Source organism: Camelina sativa, chromosome 12 (assembly GCF_030686135.1).
Source record: "Camelina sativa cultivar CO46 ecotype springtype chromosome 12, ASM3068613v1".
Classification (NCBI taxonomy): Eukaryota; Viridiplantae; Streptophyta; class Magnoliopsida; order Brassicales; family Brassicaceae; genus Camelina; species Camelina sativa.
In genome coordinates, this window is record NC_141891.1 from 40,653,100 (window position 1) to 40,670,472 (window position 17,373).

Sequence of the window (17,373 nt, forward strand, 5' to 3'; positions counted from 1 at the left end):
TTTCTGACCCGATCCAAATAATTTTTAAATGCAAAACCACCATCTAATAACGAAAAACAAACTCTTAACTTAACTAACTTGCAAAAGAGAGTGGGATGAGCAATTTAGTGAGGAAAAGCCACATGACTTCCGAAGTCTCCACACCCAAATACGCTTAGACAATCACAAAGTCTAAACTTTAGACAAGCCAACGATCACTGTGTCATAAATCCTATGACACAAAAACATACGCACACAGCATATAAATGGGACTACGTCAACCTGTGCAACCCGTGCATTACTGGATTTCTCATTCTTTCGCACTTTTTCCTTAACATTTTCATTTGTGTTTCCGGATTCTTCGTGCTTCTCGCATTTCTTCGACGCACAACAACGCGTTGGCTCGTCAGCCAAACTTGATCTACCTACATTCTGCACCCGTAGACCACCACACAACTACAAGGATCTCTCCTTGCATGACTCTCTGCGGCTCACAGCATCTACGTGCCCTTGGCACCTATCTCCTCACACACAATCACTTATTTCACCAAAACAACATGCATTCCTGCAACCACATCAATATCAATCAACACACATTTATTTTCTATTCTCATATTTATTCTAATTCTTATATATTATAATAATATATATTTATATATGTATAAATAAGATATACACTTATCCAAATATATGTTATTTATATACTATGTAATATATAGGTATAGTAAGCTTAACTTTTAACTGTGTAACTATTCAAACATATTTGAATATGTAGAAAACACCAACTAAACCTCACCTTAGCCACATGAATTGCATCTTCGACGTAGCACTTGCAACAATAAATTCCGCTTTAACAACAACCTTGGTCTGCAACGGTTTCAGAGCTAGCGGTCAAATATTATTTTCCTAATAATATACAAAATCATTATCCATGATTTAATTCATTGGACCAACCCAAACCAATGTCTCCAAATAAATTAACAAGATTTAGCTTAATAATTAATCAAACCAACAGCTGTTTTTGGTTGCAGGTTGAACATTGTATTTTCCTATGCGGTGAGTGAGCTTCTTCTGTGGATGGTGTTTGGAGGTTTGAGGTGGATAAGTTTCTTGTTCCCCTCTCCGAGACTGTTACGTTAGCTAAACTTGAGGATGCTGTAATACTCAAATTCGGCGTTGTGAAGAAGAAGGCTTGTTTCAGCTTTTGTCCTCCTGATAACAGGATTTTCACCCAGAGTATAAATTCCCTATGCAGTTGTAGTACAAAAGGTTATCAATCCAAATGGTTGTTGTGCTAGCAGATGAGATATGATCAGAACTATGCAAGTCAAGCCAAGCAATAAATGGGGTTTGATCTAACAATCCTAAAATAATTTAAAGAAAGTAAATAAACAAGAACCACTCGACCTAAGCACTCGATGCCAGCATTCAAGTACAAGATCGAGTAAACAAGAAGAGTATGAACAGCTCGAAGGTGTACACGAAGCTGGTGATCGAGTACCAGTTCGGGTATAGGATCGAGTTATGGATAAAAGCGTAAACAATCAAGATGCGAAAGCTCCTAAGGATGGGGTAATCGACTCCTAAGTGTTCCTAACCAGTATTGATGTCCTACATGCCTCAAGCAAATATTCCTTAGACAATGAATCTCTAAAACCTTATTAAAACACTCTCGTGATAGAAACAATCAACCTTGATCACTCCCCTACCCAACTCTTGTTGGAGAAACATGACCAAATAGGCAATACAAACCGATTCATTATTGTCAATAAACTCCTTACACATCTAATCTCTTAGGCTAAGTGAGTAAATCTCTAGCATTGATTGATTCAAGCATTTTCAACTACATCTCTCAAATGGCAAAACACCCTAGATCTAATCTCAACCTCTCGGTCTATTGATAGCATTAAGAACACCAATCTAGGAAGGAACTTCTATAACATAAATAACCAAGCTAAGGCATCCTAACCGATCAAGAACACTTAATTGTCTATCCCATCCCTAGAAACTTTGTTTCACTACTCATATCTCATTGCATAAAACATAAAAACATAGATAAACAAAAATTGCATTGTATTGAAATATAAAATAAAAGCAAAAGAATACAGAGTCGAAGTCTAAGAAAATAGCAAAAGAAATGTAAAATAAATCCTGACAAAGTAGACAAAGTGTTTGAGTCGCTCAAGATCTCTCTCAGAAGCTCTCGCTCTCTGTTTTGAGTGTCTGCGGCGTGCTAGGGTGAGAGGAGGAAGAGGTGGTTTATATATGGAAACCCTTTTAACCTAGCTTCCCAGTCCTGCCCGAGGGTCTGCTCGATGGGGTCCACGAGGATAAGGTAGGGTTGTTCCTCGGGTGAGTCTTTGAGTTGTTCTTCCTTCTCTGGGATCCTCCTCGATCGGGTTAAGGTTCAGACTGTTCTTCCTGCTCGATAGCTCCTTCGGGTACATACTCGGATTTGACCTTGTTTCTACTCATTTTAGGCTCTAAAGCACATGTTTTCATCCAAAATGTGCAAATGCAAGAATGCAACACCCTAAATGGCTTAAATGCGAGTTCCTACAGTTAATGACCTAAAAATGCTAAGGTTAGGGTAAAAACAATGCAAAATATGGACAAAAAAAGGATGCTTAAAACATGTAAATTAGAGAGTTATCACCTCCTAACAGCATGCTTTTCACCACGGGTGAGAGAACTCCTCTTGTACTGGTTACTACCGATGTTGGCTTAGACTAAACCATCATTTAAATATGTTTGTCAACTTTCAAGAGTCTAGAAACAGAGGTACAAACACAGATGAGTTAAATACAGGAGATAGAGATTCTGATGTTTCTGGTCGTGGCATTCCTCTCTCCGGTAATTCGCCTGGATGTAGTTTTGGAACAAGCGATGATGAGTTCGCACCATTACTTGATGCCGCTCTTGGAAGCCAACTGGATGATGTCGTCGTCGCTGGTCTTTCTGAAATGGAGAAATTTTTTTAAGACTGGAGTTACTAATGGTAAGAGTGGGAAGCGTGTGTCTGCCGAAAGTTCAGTTGGTTGTAGTTTCGGTAAGAGTGGGAAGCGTAGGAAGTGTAGTTTTGTTCCCAATAACCCTTTAATTGATGTTGATGTTGAAATGGAAGGAACTGTTGGTTCCAAATCAACAATCCCCATAATACCTACCACCCATGTTGATCCATCACTATTGGCTGAGGTGGCTGAAATAGAGTCAAGGAGAGTAATGTTGAAGACTGGGGTCATAGTTCTGAAGAAGAAAAAGATGCAGAAGAAGAAGAAGGACCAACTTAGGAGATTCTTACTCCTACATGTTATGATAGAGAATTTTGGGGAAACTTTGTGGAAGATCATTTTGGTCGTGCAAATCCTGTAGAAATTATGTGTACCACGAATGACTGCTTTGACCATAGGGTTGTTGTCAACGGTGGAATATCCTTACCAAAAGATATAAGATTCTTAGTTATTTTCAAAGAATGACTTGTATACTGGAGATTCTTACCTTTTAGTTTTATGAAATTATATATTTATTTCTTTTAATTTTATAGTTATTAGAATTATATATAAAAAATATGATGATAATCATGTTCCCAATGATGACAAATTACTCATCTAATCTCTTAGGCTAAGTGAGTAAATCTCTAGCATTGATTGATTCAAGCATTTTCAACTACATCTCTCAAATGGCAAAACACCCTAGATCTAATCTCAACCTCTCGGTCTATTGATAGCATTAAGAACACCAATCTAGGAAGGAACTTCTATAACATAAATAACCAAGCTAAGACATCCTAACCGATCAAGAACACTTAATTGTCTATCCCATCCCTAGAAACTTTGTTTCACTACTCATATCTCATTGCATAAAACATAAAAACATTGATAAACGAAAATTGCATTGCATTGACATATAAAATAAAAGCAAAAGAATACAGAGTCGAAATCTAAGAAAATAGCAAAAGAAATGTGAAAATAAATCCTGACAAAGTGTTTGAGTCGCTCAAGATCTCTCTCAGAAGCTCTCGCTCTCTGTTTTGAGTGTCTGCGGCATGCTAGGGTGAGAGGAGGAAGTGGTGGTTTATATATGGAAACCCTTTTAACCTAGCTTCCCAGTCCTGCCCGAGGGTCTGCTCGATGGGGTCCACGAGGATAAGGTAGGGTTGTTCCTCGGGTGAGTCTTTGGGTTGTTCTTCCTTCTCTTGGATCCTCCTCGATCGGGTTGAGGTTCAGACTGTTCTTCCTGCTCGATAGCTCCTTCGGGTACATACTCGGATTTGACCTTGTTTCTCCCCATTTTAGGCTCTAAAGCACCTGTTTTCATCCAAAATATGCAAATGCAAGAATGCAACACCCTAAATGGCCTAAATGCGAATTCCTACAGTTAATGACCTAAAAATGCTAAGGTTAGGGTAAAAACAATGCAAAATATGGACAAAAAAAGGATGCTTAAAACATGTAAATTAGAGAGTTATCACCTCCTAACAGCATGCTTTTCACCACGGGTGAGAGAACTCCTCTTGTACTGGTTACTACCGATGTTGGCTTAGACTAAACCGTCATTTAAATATGTTTGTCAATTTTCAAGAGTCTAGAAACAGAGGTACAAACACAGATGAGTTAAATACAGGAGATAGAGATTCTGATGTTTCTGGTCGTGGCATTCCTCTCTCCGGTAATTCGCCTGGATGTAGTTTTGGAACAAGCGATGATGAGTTCGCACCATTACTTGATGCCGCTCTTGGAAGCCAACTGGATGATGTCGTCGTCGCTGGTCTTTCTGAAATGGAGAAATTTTTTTAAGACTGGAGTTACTAATGGTTAAGAGTGGGAAGCGTGTGTCTGCCGAAAGTTCAGTTGGTTGTAGTTTCGGTAAGAGTGGGAAGCGTAGGAAGTGTAGTTTTGTTCCCAATAACCCTTTAATTGATGTTGATGTTGAAATGGAAGGAACTGTTGGTTCCAAATCAACAATCCCCATAATACTTACCACCCAGGTTGATCCATCACTATTGGCTGAGGTGGCTGAAATAGAGTCAAGGAGAGTAATGTTGAAGACCGGGGTCATAGTTCTGAAGAAGAAGAAGATGCAGAAGAAGAAGAAGGACCAACTTAGGAGATTCTTACTCCTACATGTTATGATAGAGAATTTTGGGGAAACTTTGTGGAAGATCATTTTGGTCGTGCAAATCCTGTAGAAATTATGTGTATCACGAATGACTGCTTTGACCATAGGGTTGTCGTCGACGGTGGAATATCCTTACCAAAAGATATAAGATTCTTAGTTATTTTCAAAGAATGATTTGTATACTGGAGATTCTTACCTTTTAGTTTTATGAAATTATATATTTATTTCTTTTAATTTTATAGTTATTAGAATTATATATAAAAAAATATGATGATAATCATGTTCCCAATGATGACAAATTGTTACACTCTGATTGTTTACATTATCATTAATAAAGTTTATTTGGAATTAAATATATATATATATATATATATATATATGATGTTAAAATTATATTTACTAGACATAATCACATAACTTATTAATAGTTAACTATGAATACCAAATACCAAATTTGGTGCGCTAAGATTGCTAAATTCTGTAGTTACGGTCCCCTACTTGCATTATTATATTGCACCGCTCTTGTCTACCCGTTTCGGTTTGATGATTCATATATAGCCAATGCCTCGAAATTATGTATATATGCCGAAATTGGAAGTGAGATTATGGGTAAAGGTTGAATAAGTTTATGTACACATGCATATATATGAAATGTAATAGAATGAAATAAGTTTTTGTTTCATAAATGGATTGGTAAAAGATGAATTAAAATTGGTGATGGACATAATATAAACTATATTTAATTGTGTATGTAATGGCAAAAACTGTTAAAATATCAAAGTTCAAATGTTTCATGTAAATAACATAATATAGCCGTGTGTATAAATTCTCTGAAGTTGTTAATTCAGTTTTCCAAATATTAAGCCTAATTCTACATTTTATATACAATTGATAATGCTAAATATAGAAGAATATATATAACCAAATGGGAAAATTCATAAAAATCCTCAACTATGCATTTTCGTTTATTTAAAGCATGAACTCTTCATCTGGTAAAATAAAAATTTATTTTTTTGTTGACTTTCAAATAAATCGTAAAATCTGGTTGACTTTGCCAATTGAGGCACAACATTAATTGGGTAAACAGAACAATTACACGTTATTAACTAGCTGTTACTGAGAATTGTTAATATGCAAAACAACATCGTAAAACATACAAATGTAGGATTCAAACTCCTCACGTCATTTAAAGAACAATAGTGGATCGTATATCTATTTGTGTTTGTGATATTTAAATTAAAAACTTCATAGCTCAGGGACTAAAATCTCTAGTACCCTTTGACCAAAAATTGTATTCTACTTTCCCCTTTGACCAAAATCGAATTTATTTAATAATTTTGAAAAATAGAAAAAATGAGTAAAGACTATTAAACCTTAATCTTTTTTCTAAATTACATACCCAACCCACCATAACCCACCCATCTCACGTCCTCCACCCATTCAAACCCCCAAATTCGGACCCTTTTTTTTCCACTTTATTTTTAACCCTACTCCAAACGAAAAAAGTAAAATTCTTCTTCTCCCTCCAAGTTCCCAGTGTTAGTACAACTAAGGATAATTCGAGTCTGGGTAAGTCGAATTTTGTTTGTGTTTTTTCAATTTTATGTTGAAAACAATTGAACATTGGGTAAATTGAATTTGTCGATTTTGTGAATGTTGGGTAAGTAGATTAGAATTCGAGTGCAATTGTTAATCGGGTTTGTTTTCTTTTTTTGTTTGTGGCAGAATCGCAATGGCACGTACAAAGAACCCAAACATTGGACTATCAATTGTAGAAGAAGAAGAGACTTGTGAAGAAGAAGAAGAGACTTGTGAAGAAGAAGACGAGACTTGTGGAGATGATTCCGAAGGTGATTCAGATAAAACTGAGTCAAATGATAGGGATTCGTCGGTATGTATCTAAACTTTGAACAATTAAGTAGAAACTGGATATATGAAAGCATAACTTAGTAAAACTTGGTATAACTTAAAAGCATAACTTAGTAAAACTTGGTATAACTTGATATGTTTGTTTGCAGGAATCTGAGGATGATGTCGAAGTAATGCAACCTCTAAATAGGTACTTCGATTACGCTGAGTATATGAAGCCTTTCAAGTTGTCTGGAAAGTGTTATATTAAGAAGGCGGTGAACTTATTGGGAAGTCATCTACAACAAGACGAGTTGGATTGGTTCCTATTGCACCCACAGTTCAAGCATTTCTTTCATATGCCCAAAGACTCCAATCATAAGTTGATGGGTATCTGGATGTTCTTGCTTCGCATGGCGCGTTTAGAAAAGAAAAATAAATGTTGGTTCATGGTCAATGGTGTAACCATCCGGTATTCTCTCAGAGAAATGGCAATCATTTCTGGGTTATATTGTCATGAGTATCCACGTTTCAAGGAAGATTTGAGCAGTTTAACCTTTGTTGGGCAGTACTTTGGGGTTGGATCAAAAATAAAATATGAAGATGTCAAAGCCAAGCTAGATAATGCAAAGACAAGTTTTTACTTAGTTGTACTATTACAAAGACAAGTTTTGACTTAGTTGTACTATTACAAAGACAAGTTTTGACTTAGTTGTACTAGTACAAAGAACAAGTTATACTTAGTTGTACTTAGTTGTACTAGTACAAAGAACAAGTTATACTTTGTTAATCATTGTTTGGATTTTTTTATAATTCGTTGGAGCCCATAATTCCTTTATCCCTCCAATTGCACAACCAAAATTTCAAATTACCAAAATTTTAAATTTTGAAAATTTGGGTTCACACAACAAACACGTGATCCTCATGTATTCCTGTCCAGCGGCCAAATTGTACACGTGTAGCCGTCAAAATGCACAAGTTGTTCCTATTTTTGAAATTGTACCCATAGTGACAAGTTGTACACTTCTGATTTTTTTTGAAATTTTAGTTATACCATGTTTAAATCTAAATATTTTTAGTTGCACACATGGTTTTAGTTAATTAATTTATATTTGGCACATGTACATGCAATTATATGTTGTCAAACAAAAATTTTCTAGCTTTTGTAATTATATGTAGTTTACAATGAGGAAGTAACCTTTAAAGTATAAGGTGTTTCATGATAAATCTAGAATACAATGAATTCTATAATGAAAATGTTAAAGTAAATTATTTTTATGTATGTATTGTTATTAAATTATTTTTGTTGATAGTTTTCTACAAGTATCATAATTGTAAAACAAAATTGTATATTATTGCAAAAATGTACTTATTTTTTTTGATAAATCAACTAAAAATGTTGTTATTTTTAAGTAAAACTTATATTATATGTACTTATTTTTTTGATAAATCAACTAAAAATGTTGTTCTTTTTAAGTAAGACGACCGCATGTTAATATAACAGAAAACAAATTCAATTTGGTCAAGTTGTACCATAAAGAAAAAAGGTTTACTTAGTTGTCCAAACAAGATACTACTTAAAAAAACAATTATGCCTGAGAACCCTTACTATCAAACCAACTCCTATTCGAATTTTTCTTTTTCTTGCGTCCATGTTCTCCCGTTGATAGAATCCTTTTCGATGAACTTTTCCTCTTGATTTCCATCTTAGTTCATTTCCGTTTGTTGCATACTGTCCTCCATAATCATAAATAATGATGATCCGATGATTATTATTCATTGTTACCTGAAATACAATAAAAGATCACATTATCATCTCTGTCATGTAAATAGTATTACCACATTGTACCTAGTTATACCATTTGTACTCGTATCAGGTATACCAAGTATTACCAGTTGTACATGTATCAGGTATACCAAGTATTACCAGTTGTACCTGTATCAGGTATATCAAGTATTACCAGCTGCATCCATATCTAGTATACCCAGTCATATTAGTTTTACCCGTATCAGGTATACCAAATAATAACAGTTGTACCCTTATAAGTTGTACCAAATCTACCAGCTGTACTACATCGAAACTACTAATTTCAGAAAAAAAAACCTTATGATTCAGCTCGATTGAACTGTATAAATTCAAGTAGTATCAACAAAATCTAACCCATATCGACTATTATTACAAATGAGAAAAAATCCTATGAGCATTCAAGCTAAATCTTATTCCTAAATCTCCACACAATAAACCATAATTGTTTGTTATATTAAGGATGAACAACACAACAACAACTTTTTATATACTATAAACGAGTATAATGAAAACAAAAAGGATAACAAACCACCTCAACTTTAATCTTTAGCTTCAATCTTCTACTTTGGATAGGATCAGAGTTCTAATTGAATCCAGTGAAATAGAGAGGGACGTCCAGTAGAGAGTGAAAAGAGAAAAATCCCGATTGGAGGGGAGGATGCTGGTGGGGTCGGGCCCGATTGGAGTTGGTGGGCTCCACATGTTTTTCCTTTTCTTTTTTATTTATTATTTTTCAGAGGCAAAAATGATACAAATTGGTCAACAAAATGTCAAAGGGTACTTAGAATATTGGAGGGTAGCAGCGAATATGACTTTTGGTCAAAGGGCACAAGAGATAATCGTCCACCATAGCTCAGTTGGTAAGATTTTAATCTTTTCTTCTAGATGTAACGTGTTCAAATCCCATACATACATACATATATATATATATATATATATATATATATATATATATATATTTTAACACAAAGGACGTCGTTTTGCTCATTAACGATTCTCAGTAATAATTAGTTAACTTTGTGTGATTGTTCCGTTCACCAAATTAACATTGTGCCTCAATCGATAAAGTCAACAAGACTTTACGTTTTATTTCAAAATCAAGAAATAAATGAGTATGTATTTCACTAGATGAAGAGTTCATGCTTTAAATCAACTAAAATGTATAGTTGGGGATTTTTATGATTGTGTTCACAATAATCAATAGATGTTCATGTTCTCAAAACAAACTACATAAGTAGCTTTTGTTTTAGACTACTTAGAAATTGTGAAGATTGTGTATACCCGACTTAGGCCTGAGCATAAAAACCATACCCGAATACCCAATCCGGATCCCGACCTAAAAAATCGGGTTTGGGTTGGATACGGGTTTGTCTATAAAACTCTATTGGGTTTTATTTTCCAATATCCATGAATTCGGGTTAGGGTCGGGTAATACACGGTACCCGTTTGGATACCCATCAAACCCATACATATAAACATATTTATAATATTTAGCATTAATTAATATAATATAATGCAATTATCCAAAATATTTCATTTAGTCTTATACCTAAATGTAAAAAATAATCAAAATATCAAAAATAATTTGTCACATAAGTCAAAATTTAGCTAAATTTATTTAACTTTAATTAATTTTAAAGATTTTAATATGTACATGGAACAATTTGGGAGGAATAAAGATATATTAATATTGTCTTAATTTTATTGGTTTATGGTTTGTAAAAAAATGTGGACTATATTTTCTTCTTAATTTTCTGTTTAGAATCTTTAGATTTAGAGGCTTACATATTTTGTAAATTTTAATATCCTTTTGAGTACTAAGATCTTGTAGATATTTTTATTTAATATTTATCACATATTTATTAGTATTATTTTTTAAAAACTCTTTAGATCTATTTACATTTAAAAAGGAAAAAAAAAATCTTGTATAAAAGAAATCTCCACAATATATTATTACCTTTTCAGAGGGGATGATGACATATGTAGTTTTTTAATCAATGGTGTTTATATACCTCAATTCTTATAAAACCTTACAATAATATCATCTTTCATCTCCATTGGTTGCTTCTGTAATTTCTACTGACCATGATCTCCGAAGTTGAACTAGCTAAAGAAGAGAAGACGAGTTTGAGTTCTCAGCCACTGTCGTTGTCGTCACTCCCAGACGAAATCATAGAGAACATTCTTGCACGTATATCGAAATGGACTTACCCTAATCTCTCTCTCGTCTCCAAGAGATTCTTATCTCTCCTCACTTCTACCAACATCTACAGGACGCGATCTAACCTTGGAACCACCGAAGCATGCCTCTACTTGCACATAGAATCGTCTAAGCATGCAGGTTTCCAATGGTTTAATCTTTGGATGAAACCTGACGGTGATATTTTAAATGACTATTCGTTGATTCGGCTACCTTCTTCTTGCCAATCCCATCCGCCACTTTTACCATTTGATTCCATCGTAGCAGTTGGTTCGGAAATTTACGTGATTGGTGGAACCGATAACATGCCGTCTTCCGCTCTTTGGATCCTTGAGTGTATCCAGTCTCGGCTCTCTTTGACCAGGAGATATACGTCATGGGAGGTTGGGAACTTGATGAGTCTGACATTTGGTGTGAGGTATTCGACATAAAGACTCAGACTTGGAGAGCCCTGCCAAGTCCTAGTGCTGATCATAAGTTATGGAGACAGATTAAGGTCAACCCCAATTCTTTTGATGGAAAGCTTTACGTAGCGGCAAATACAAAAGACTATACTTACGAGCCCAAAGATGGTACATGGGAAGTCGTAAGAGAGGTACCGAGTAAATTTAATATAATTGGTTGGTGTGTGATAGAAAATGTAATGTACTGTTGGACTCGAGGGGGGTATTTACAGTGGTATGACTCTGAGAGTAGAGAGTGGAGAGATATCAAGGGTTTAGAAGAATTGCGTAACCAATGTATCAGGGGTTATGTGGGGTACTTGATTGCAATAGTTAACTATACAGGGAAACTTGTAGTTATGTGGTGCCAGGGGCAGAATGAAAAAGAACAGAATATTTGGTGCGCTAAGATTGCGTTAGAGCGCCACAGAGATGAGATTTGGGGTAAGACAGAGTGGCTTAATATTGTGTTTACGCTCCCTGCGCGGCATGTATGTTCGACTTGTCGAGCGGTTTCAATTTGATGATTCAAAGAAGATGTTATATAAATAAAACAACTTTGTGATATCATCCACTTGTTGTTCTTGAATCAAGCTTCTATATATATGTTGTTGGTTTTTTATGGTCTTTCAATGGAAATTTTTTTTTGACTTGCAAGTGAAGTAATTATCATAATTGTGGTGATTGAAATTTCAAGAATATTGTAAAGGACACATGAAATGATGATCCTCTTCAAAAACAGATCATATACAAAATATTAGTGATTATTTTAAAAATAACTACGAGTTTTGGAGCACCTCCAATAGCAGAATTTTCTATGAAATATTTAACAATATTTTTATCAAATCATTTAAAGAGAAGCTCATTAAGAGGATTTTTTTTTTCTCCTAATTAATTACGATCTAAACACAAAATCAAATAGATTTGTACCATGAAAAAAAGATGAAATCATCTTTGAGCCAAATTCTATGATTTGGTGAACCGAAGTTGCGGATGGTGACTAGTGTTGGTGGAGATGATTATAATTAACGTGAAGATGTTGTGTTGATTGAAGTTTTATAAGGTTTAGAACATGTCATGGATTCTCTACTAAAACAAGACAAAACCGACACAGAGGCTGATGCATTACATGATACCAATGCTGGAAGAATTGACGTAGAAGATGAAGTATTACTTGACAAAGAGAATAAAGTATTACTTAATACAATGCTGGTAGAGCAGAGCTTAAGTAGTACTTTGTCATCGTGCTGACACAATGATTAACACAAAATAGAGAAGATAAGGTGTTGAATCAAGAACCTTGCAGGTAGATATATCAGAGAATGTATCAAACGTCTAAAGCAGTTTTTGTACTAGTCTGACGTTAATACAGGAAGTAGTACAAGAAGCTGAATTGAAGAGTTTGAGTACAGAAGCTTAAGGCCGACTTGGACAAGCCAAGCGGCGGTTGATGAGCTGGATGAACATCTTGAATGAACATCTTCAATGGAAGATTCAAGATGGGATCATGGAGAGAAACTTTCCTATTTGTTATATAATAGGAAATTCCTATTTGTTATATAATAGGAAAATTGTCAATCATAGGATTGTGCAATTGTTAATCTCCCAATTCCTATTTGCTGTATAATAGAAAAGTTGCCAATCCAGGACGCTTCATGAACATTTGCGCGCTTCAAGGTATTCTCAAAAGATGCACACAAGATGTGTGGTGTCGTCCCATTAATAAGATAGAGAGATCTTTTAATGGATTATTCATGTAGAAAAAAATGATAGGCATAGTAATGCTTGTATCATATGCAGTTGTAATTGCTATCTTGTTCTAATGAATTTGTTTTGGACTAGGTCCCAAGGATGTAGAAAAAACCGAACCCTGTTAACAAAGCTTACGTTATTTACTTTATGCTCATACATACACAAAGTCGATCGTAACAAGACTTAGCCACAAATATGCGTTTTCATAACGGTTGATCGAACACTCAGAAATACTGTTCATTTCTGCTATCAAATCACATATAATGTTTCTATGTTGATTTAACCATCGAAAAGAGAAGAGAAGAAAAAGACTGAGAATACGCCGGGATTTTTTTTTCTATTATGAAAATTCATCAACCAACCAAACACTATTACGTTCAAAAATTTTTAAGATATTTTATAAATTCTTGTTTAAGAATAAATTCATTCTAATTTTACAGTTTCGGTTTGTTTTTAATATTAGCTTTTAAGCTAAAAACTCCTTTTGTCGACAAAAAAGAAAAAAGCTAAAAACTCCTTTTAGAACATGTACATCAAGGATTTTTCAACTAGATTTTCACCAATTAAAAAATAATAATAAAAAAGTAAAAGAGAAAATAAGAAGCTTTGAACAATTGTTCTGGATTTTTTTTTTAATTTATTAAATAAATAATAATTTTATATAAAATAGTTAAAATAAAATATTTTGAAAAATCTACTAAATATTTTTACCCATGCAGATGATCTTAAAAACTTGTGTTTCATTCAGCAGTGCTTTAGTAAAACAAAGGAGACCCTACAGGTTCCAAATCATGATGACGTGGTTAAGCTAGTGATATGCCACGTGGACATAGAAGCCGAAAAGTCTGATTTCTCTTATCATCATCTTCCAAATCTCTCTCTCTCTCGTTAAACAAAACTTTACTCTTCTCTTTTTTTTTTTAATAGAGTTTTCACAAAATCTTTGAGAAAGCAAGAATCTTCACTCGGAGATTATAGAGAGAGTTTGAGAAGTAGAGAGATGTGGAAGAGTTCAAAGATCTGATTTTTGAAGAAATGACGGCGACCTCTGCGGTTATATCGTCGGGGATGTTCAGAAGTTACCACCGGCCGGTGACGGTGACGGTGACGACGGATGTGAGATCAGTTATAAGGTCGAGAGTGAAGTGCCAAGTGTCATCCGTAAAACCCGCCACGTATTCATCGAGACTCTCCACAGATATTCCTCTCCACGAGTCTCCTCAGGTCTACTACTTCTCTAATCACTTAATCCATGTTTTTTTTTTGTGGGTTTAGTTGTGATTTTTGTGGAATGTTTCCCAGGCTTTGTTTGATGAGTATTTGGCAAATAAATCGAGAGTGTTCGAAGCAATGTTTCCAGATAAACCAAGAAGCCATAGACTTAACGAGGTACGTATAAATGTTTAAAGTTAAATAGAGGTTAATAAAAATGGGCATTTGGTCTAGTGGTATGATTCTCGCTTAGGGTGCGAGAGGTCCCGAGTTCAATTCTCGGAATGCCCCCCTATTTTTGTGTTTTGTTTTTCTTGTCTTTTTAAATTCGAATTTGTGTGTAGGACGAATGGAGGATTCAGATGTTACCAATAAACTTCCTCTTCCTCACTGTGTGGCCTGTGGTGGATATGAGGTTAAGATGCAAATCCAACGGTCAAGATTATCCGCCAAACGTACCTTTAGATATATCCAAAGTTCTTGAGCTCAACATGGTAATCTCTCTTTGTGTCTTTAGCTTCAAAACTTGTAGTATTTGGATTTGCTCCGCTTTGTAAATTTACATTTTTGAATTATGGTTTTTTTTTTTTTTTACAGATGAGATGGAAGCTTCAAGGGCTTGACCGAGTAATGGAACCGTCTGATTTCAGTTTGGAAGTCAAAGGAGCATTGTATCCAGACAGAAGAGGAAAGCACACAAGGCTCAGAGGTCAACTAGAGATGAATATAAGCTTTGTGCTACCTCCTGTTCTCGAATTGGTACCTGAAGATGTTCGGAGAAACTTGGCCAATGCGGTTAGAAATTGTTACATTAAACTTTTTTCTAAAGTATTATTTGAACTCAATTAAAAGTACATGGTCTTTGTTTTTGACAGGTTTTGACCGGTTTAGTGGAGAATATGAAGCATAAGGTTAATGGGAGCTTGCTTGCTGATTATAGCAGGTTCAAGAATGAAAGAAAATTACACAAGTAATTGATCGAATGAGAGCCCGAGGTAATTGTTAACGTTCGACCATGTATAGTTTTTCAAACGATCGGGCTATATATCAGTGAGAAGCACAAGAGTCAATTGCTTAGCCATAGCCTAGTTAAGAATCCATACACATTGCATTCACTGTACAGTTTTGGTTTGATTCATTTTGTCTACCCCTTAAAAGAAATAAAAATGTGAATGGAGCTTTGGTTTTATTGCAACAGTTACCACACCAATTGGTTAAACCAGACAATATCAGGTTCAGTTTAGTTTTATCAAAACCTCTGTTTGTGGGCGAAGCTTCTAACTAACTTATCTACAATTTTCCTTTCCAACTTTGAATGGTGTCGTGTCAGTCTCATCTACGACCACGAATGCGTGAAAGAATGAGTAAGCAATACAGATTCCAAGACAGTGATGACATGTAACGTCTTGTAATCACGGCACGTGGACGTAAAAGACCGAAAAGAACCAATATACCAAAACTCTACCGTGACGGTTTTAATCTCTGTGTCTCATTCTCAAATCTTGAACAAAAAGTCTCAACGTATAGAGATAAACCAATACGCAATCTTTTTAGTATAGATATAGATAGATTGAAAGATAAAAGAGATGTGGGAAATATCAAAGATCCAATATTAGTGAAATGGCGGTAAGCTCTGCGGTGGTGTATTCGTGGCCGGCGCTGCTTGGAAGTTGCCGACAGGTGAGATCAAAACGGTGGGGAGTAAATTGTCAGTTGTCACATGTAAAACCTGCTAAGTATTCATCTAAAATATCTACCGATATCGCTCTCAACGAGTCTCCTCAGGTCTCTTTCTCATTCTATAATGATATACATTTATACACACATGAGTGTATTAATATCGAATCTCTTGGGGAATTTTTCAGGCGTCGTTCGATGAGTATTTGGAGGACAAATCGAGGGTTTTTGCAGCAATGTTTCCGGATAAACCCAAAAACCATAGGCTTAACGAGGTACTATTCAATTTCTACCGGGGATCCTCAAGACTCCTTTATTTACTTTTACTACAAGGCGTGGGTTTGTAAAGTGTTTGTTCTACCTGACTGACTATCTAAATTGATTTTTGCAAGTTTTGCCATTCTTTTTTTTTTTGAGTTATTCGACCAAGTATAGTGGTAGAAAATAATTTTGCCAAGAGGCAAAGAGGTCTCCCATTTAATTAATAGAATGTCCCATAATTGTTAGTTTTCTTAATCATGTTTGTTTACTATATGTTTATTACTACTGACTTAATTGTGCTGCAGGAAGAATGGAGAATACAAATGTTACCAATAAAATTTTTCTTCCTAACTGCTTGGCCAGTGGTGGTCATGCGAATTAGATGCAAATCCAACGGTCAGGATTACCCATCGGGCATACCTCTAGACACAACCAAAGTTCTTGAGCTCAACATGGTAATACCACCACATGAATCACAAGTTCAGTACTTGTCAGATTATTATTTTTATTTAGCCTTTGAATTCTGATTTTCAGACGACATGGGAGCTCAAAGGGCTGGACCGAGGAATGGAACCAACTAATTTCACTCTCGGAGTCAAAGGAGCATTGTACCCAGACCGACGTGGAAGGCACACAAGGCTCAAAGGTCGACTAGAAACGAGCATTAGTTTCGTGCTTCCTTCCGTTCTCGCTCTGGTTCCAGAAGATGTTAGGAGAACCATGGCCAACGCGGTAAGAAACTGTTTCTTTTGTGCGTTTACAAACTCAAAATGCTATGTACCGGGTTTATTATACGTGATCTATGTTTTTAATTCGTCCTTTACAGATTTTGACCGGTTTGGTGGAGAACATGAAACATAAGGTTATTGAGAGCTTGGTCGCTGATTATAGCAAATTCAAATATGAAAGGAAAAGACACAACTAGTGATAGTATTATTAGTATCATTGTTTAACCATGTATAGTTCTAGGTTTCAATGTATGAGAACAATGGATGCAAGATGTAGGACCCCGATTGTTGGAAATAATTGAGGATTTTACTCTCATTGTTCAACAATGTATAGTTCTGGATTCGATA

The 17,373-nt window shown here is 35.2% G+C and overlaps 2 protein-coding genes, 1 non-coding gene and 1 pseudogene across 4 annotated transcripts; all 4 read left to right on the forward strand.

Moving 5' to 3' along the window:
• Positions 1–6,935: 6,935 nt before the first annotated feature.
• Positions 6,936–12,022, forward strand: LOC147933404 (F-box/kelch-repeat protein At5g39560-like; annotated as a pseudogene).
• Positions 12,023–13,887: 1,865 nt separating this feature from the next.
• On the forward strand, positions 13,888–15,548 carry LOC104732896 (uncharacterized). The gene is made up of 5 exons (XM_010452497.3): positions 13,888–14,371; positions 14,450–14,536; positions 14,704–14,853; positions 14,957–15,154; positions 15,235–15,548. The coding sequence occupies exons 1-5, from the start codon at positions 14,183–14,185 to the stop codon at positions 15,331–15,333; spliced, it is 723 nt and encodes a 240-aa protein (XP_010450799.1). The 5' UTR covers positions 13,888–14,182; the 3' UTR covers positions 15,334–15,548.
• Positions 14,579–14,650, forward strand: TRNAP-AGG (transfer RNA proline (anticodon AGG)). Its single transcript has one exon. It is a non-coding gene; the product is annotated as a tRNA-Pro (tRNA).
• Positions 15,549–15,562: 14 nt separating the features above from the next.
• Positions 15,563–17,341, forward strand: LOC104732898 (uncharacterized). Of its 2 annotated transcripts, XM_010452498.3 has the most exons (6): positions 15,563–15,592; positions 15,690–16,144; positions 16,225–16,311; positions 16,603–16,752; positions 16,832–17,029; positions 17,124–17,341. In XM_010452498.3, the coding sequence occupies exons 2-6, from the start codon at positions 15,980–15,982 to the stop codon at positions 17,220–17,222; spliced, it is 699 nt and encodes a 232-aa protein (XP_010450800.1). In that variant the 5' UTR covers positions 15,563–15,592; positions 15,690–15,979; the 3' UTR covers positions 17,223–17,341. The 2 variants fall into 2 exon arrangements, with proteins under 2 accessions (XP_010450800.1, XP_010450801.1); XM_010452499.3 differs by lacking the exon at positions 15,563–15,592 and having other exon boundaries at positions 15,690–16,039.
• The last annotated feature ends 32 nt before the right edge of the window (positions 17,342–17,373 follow it).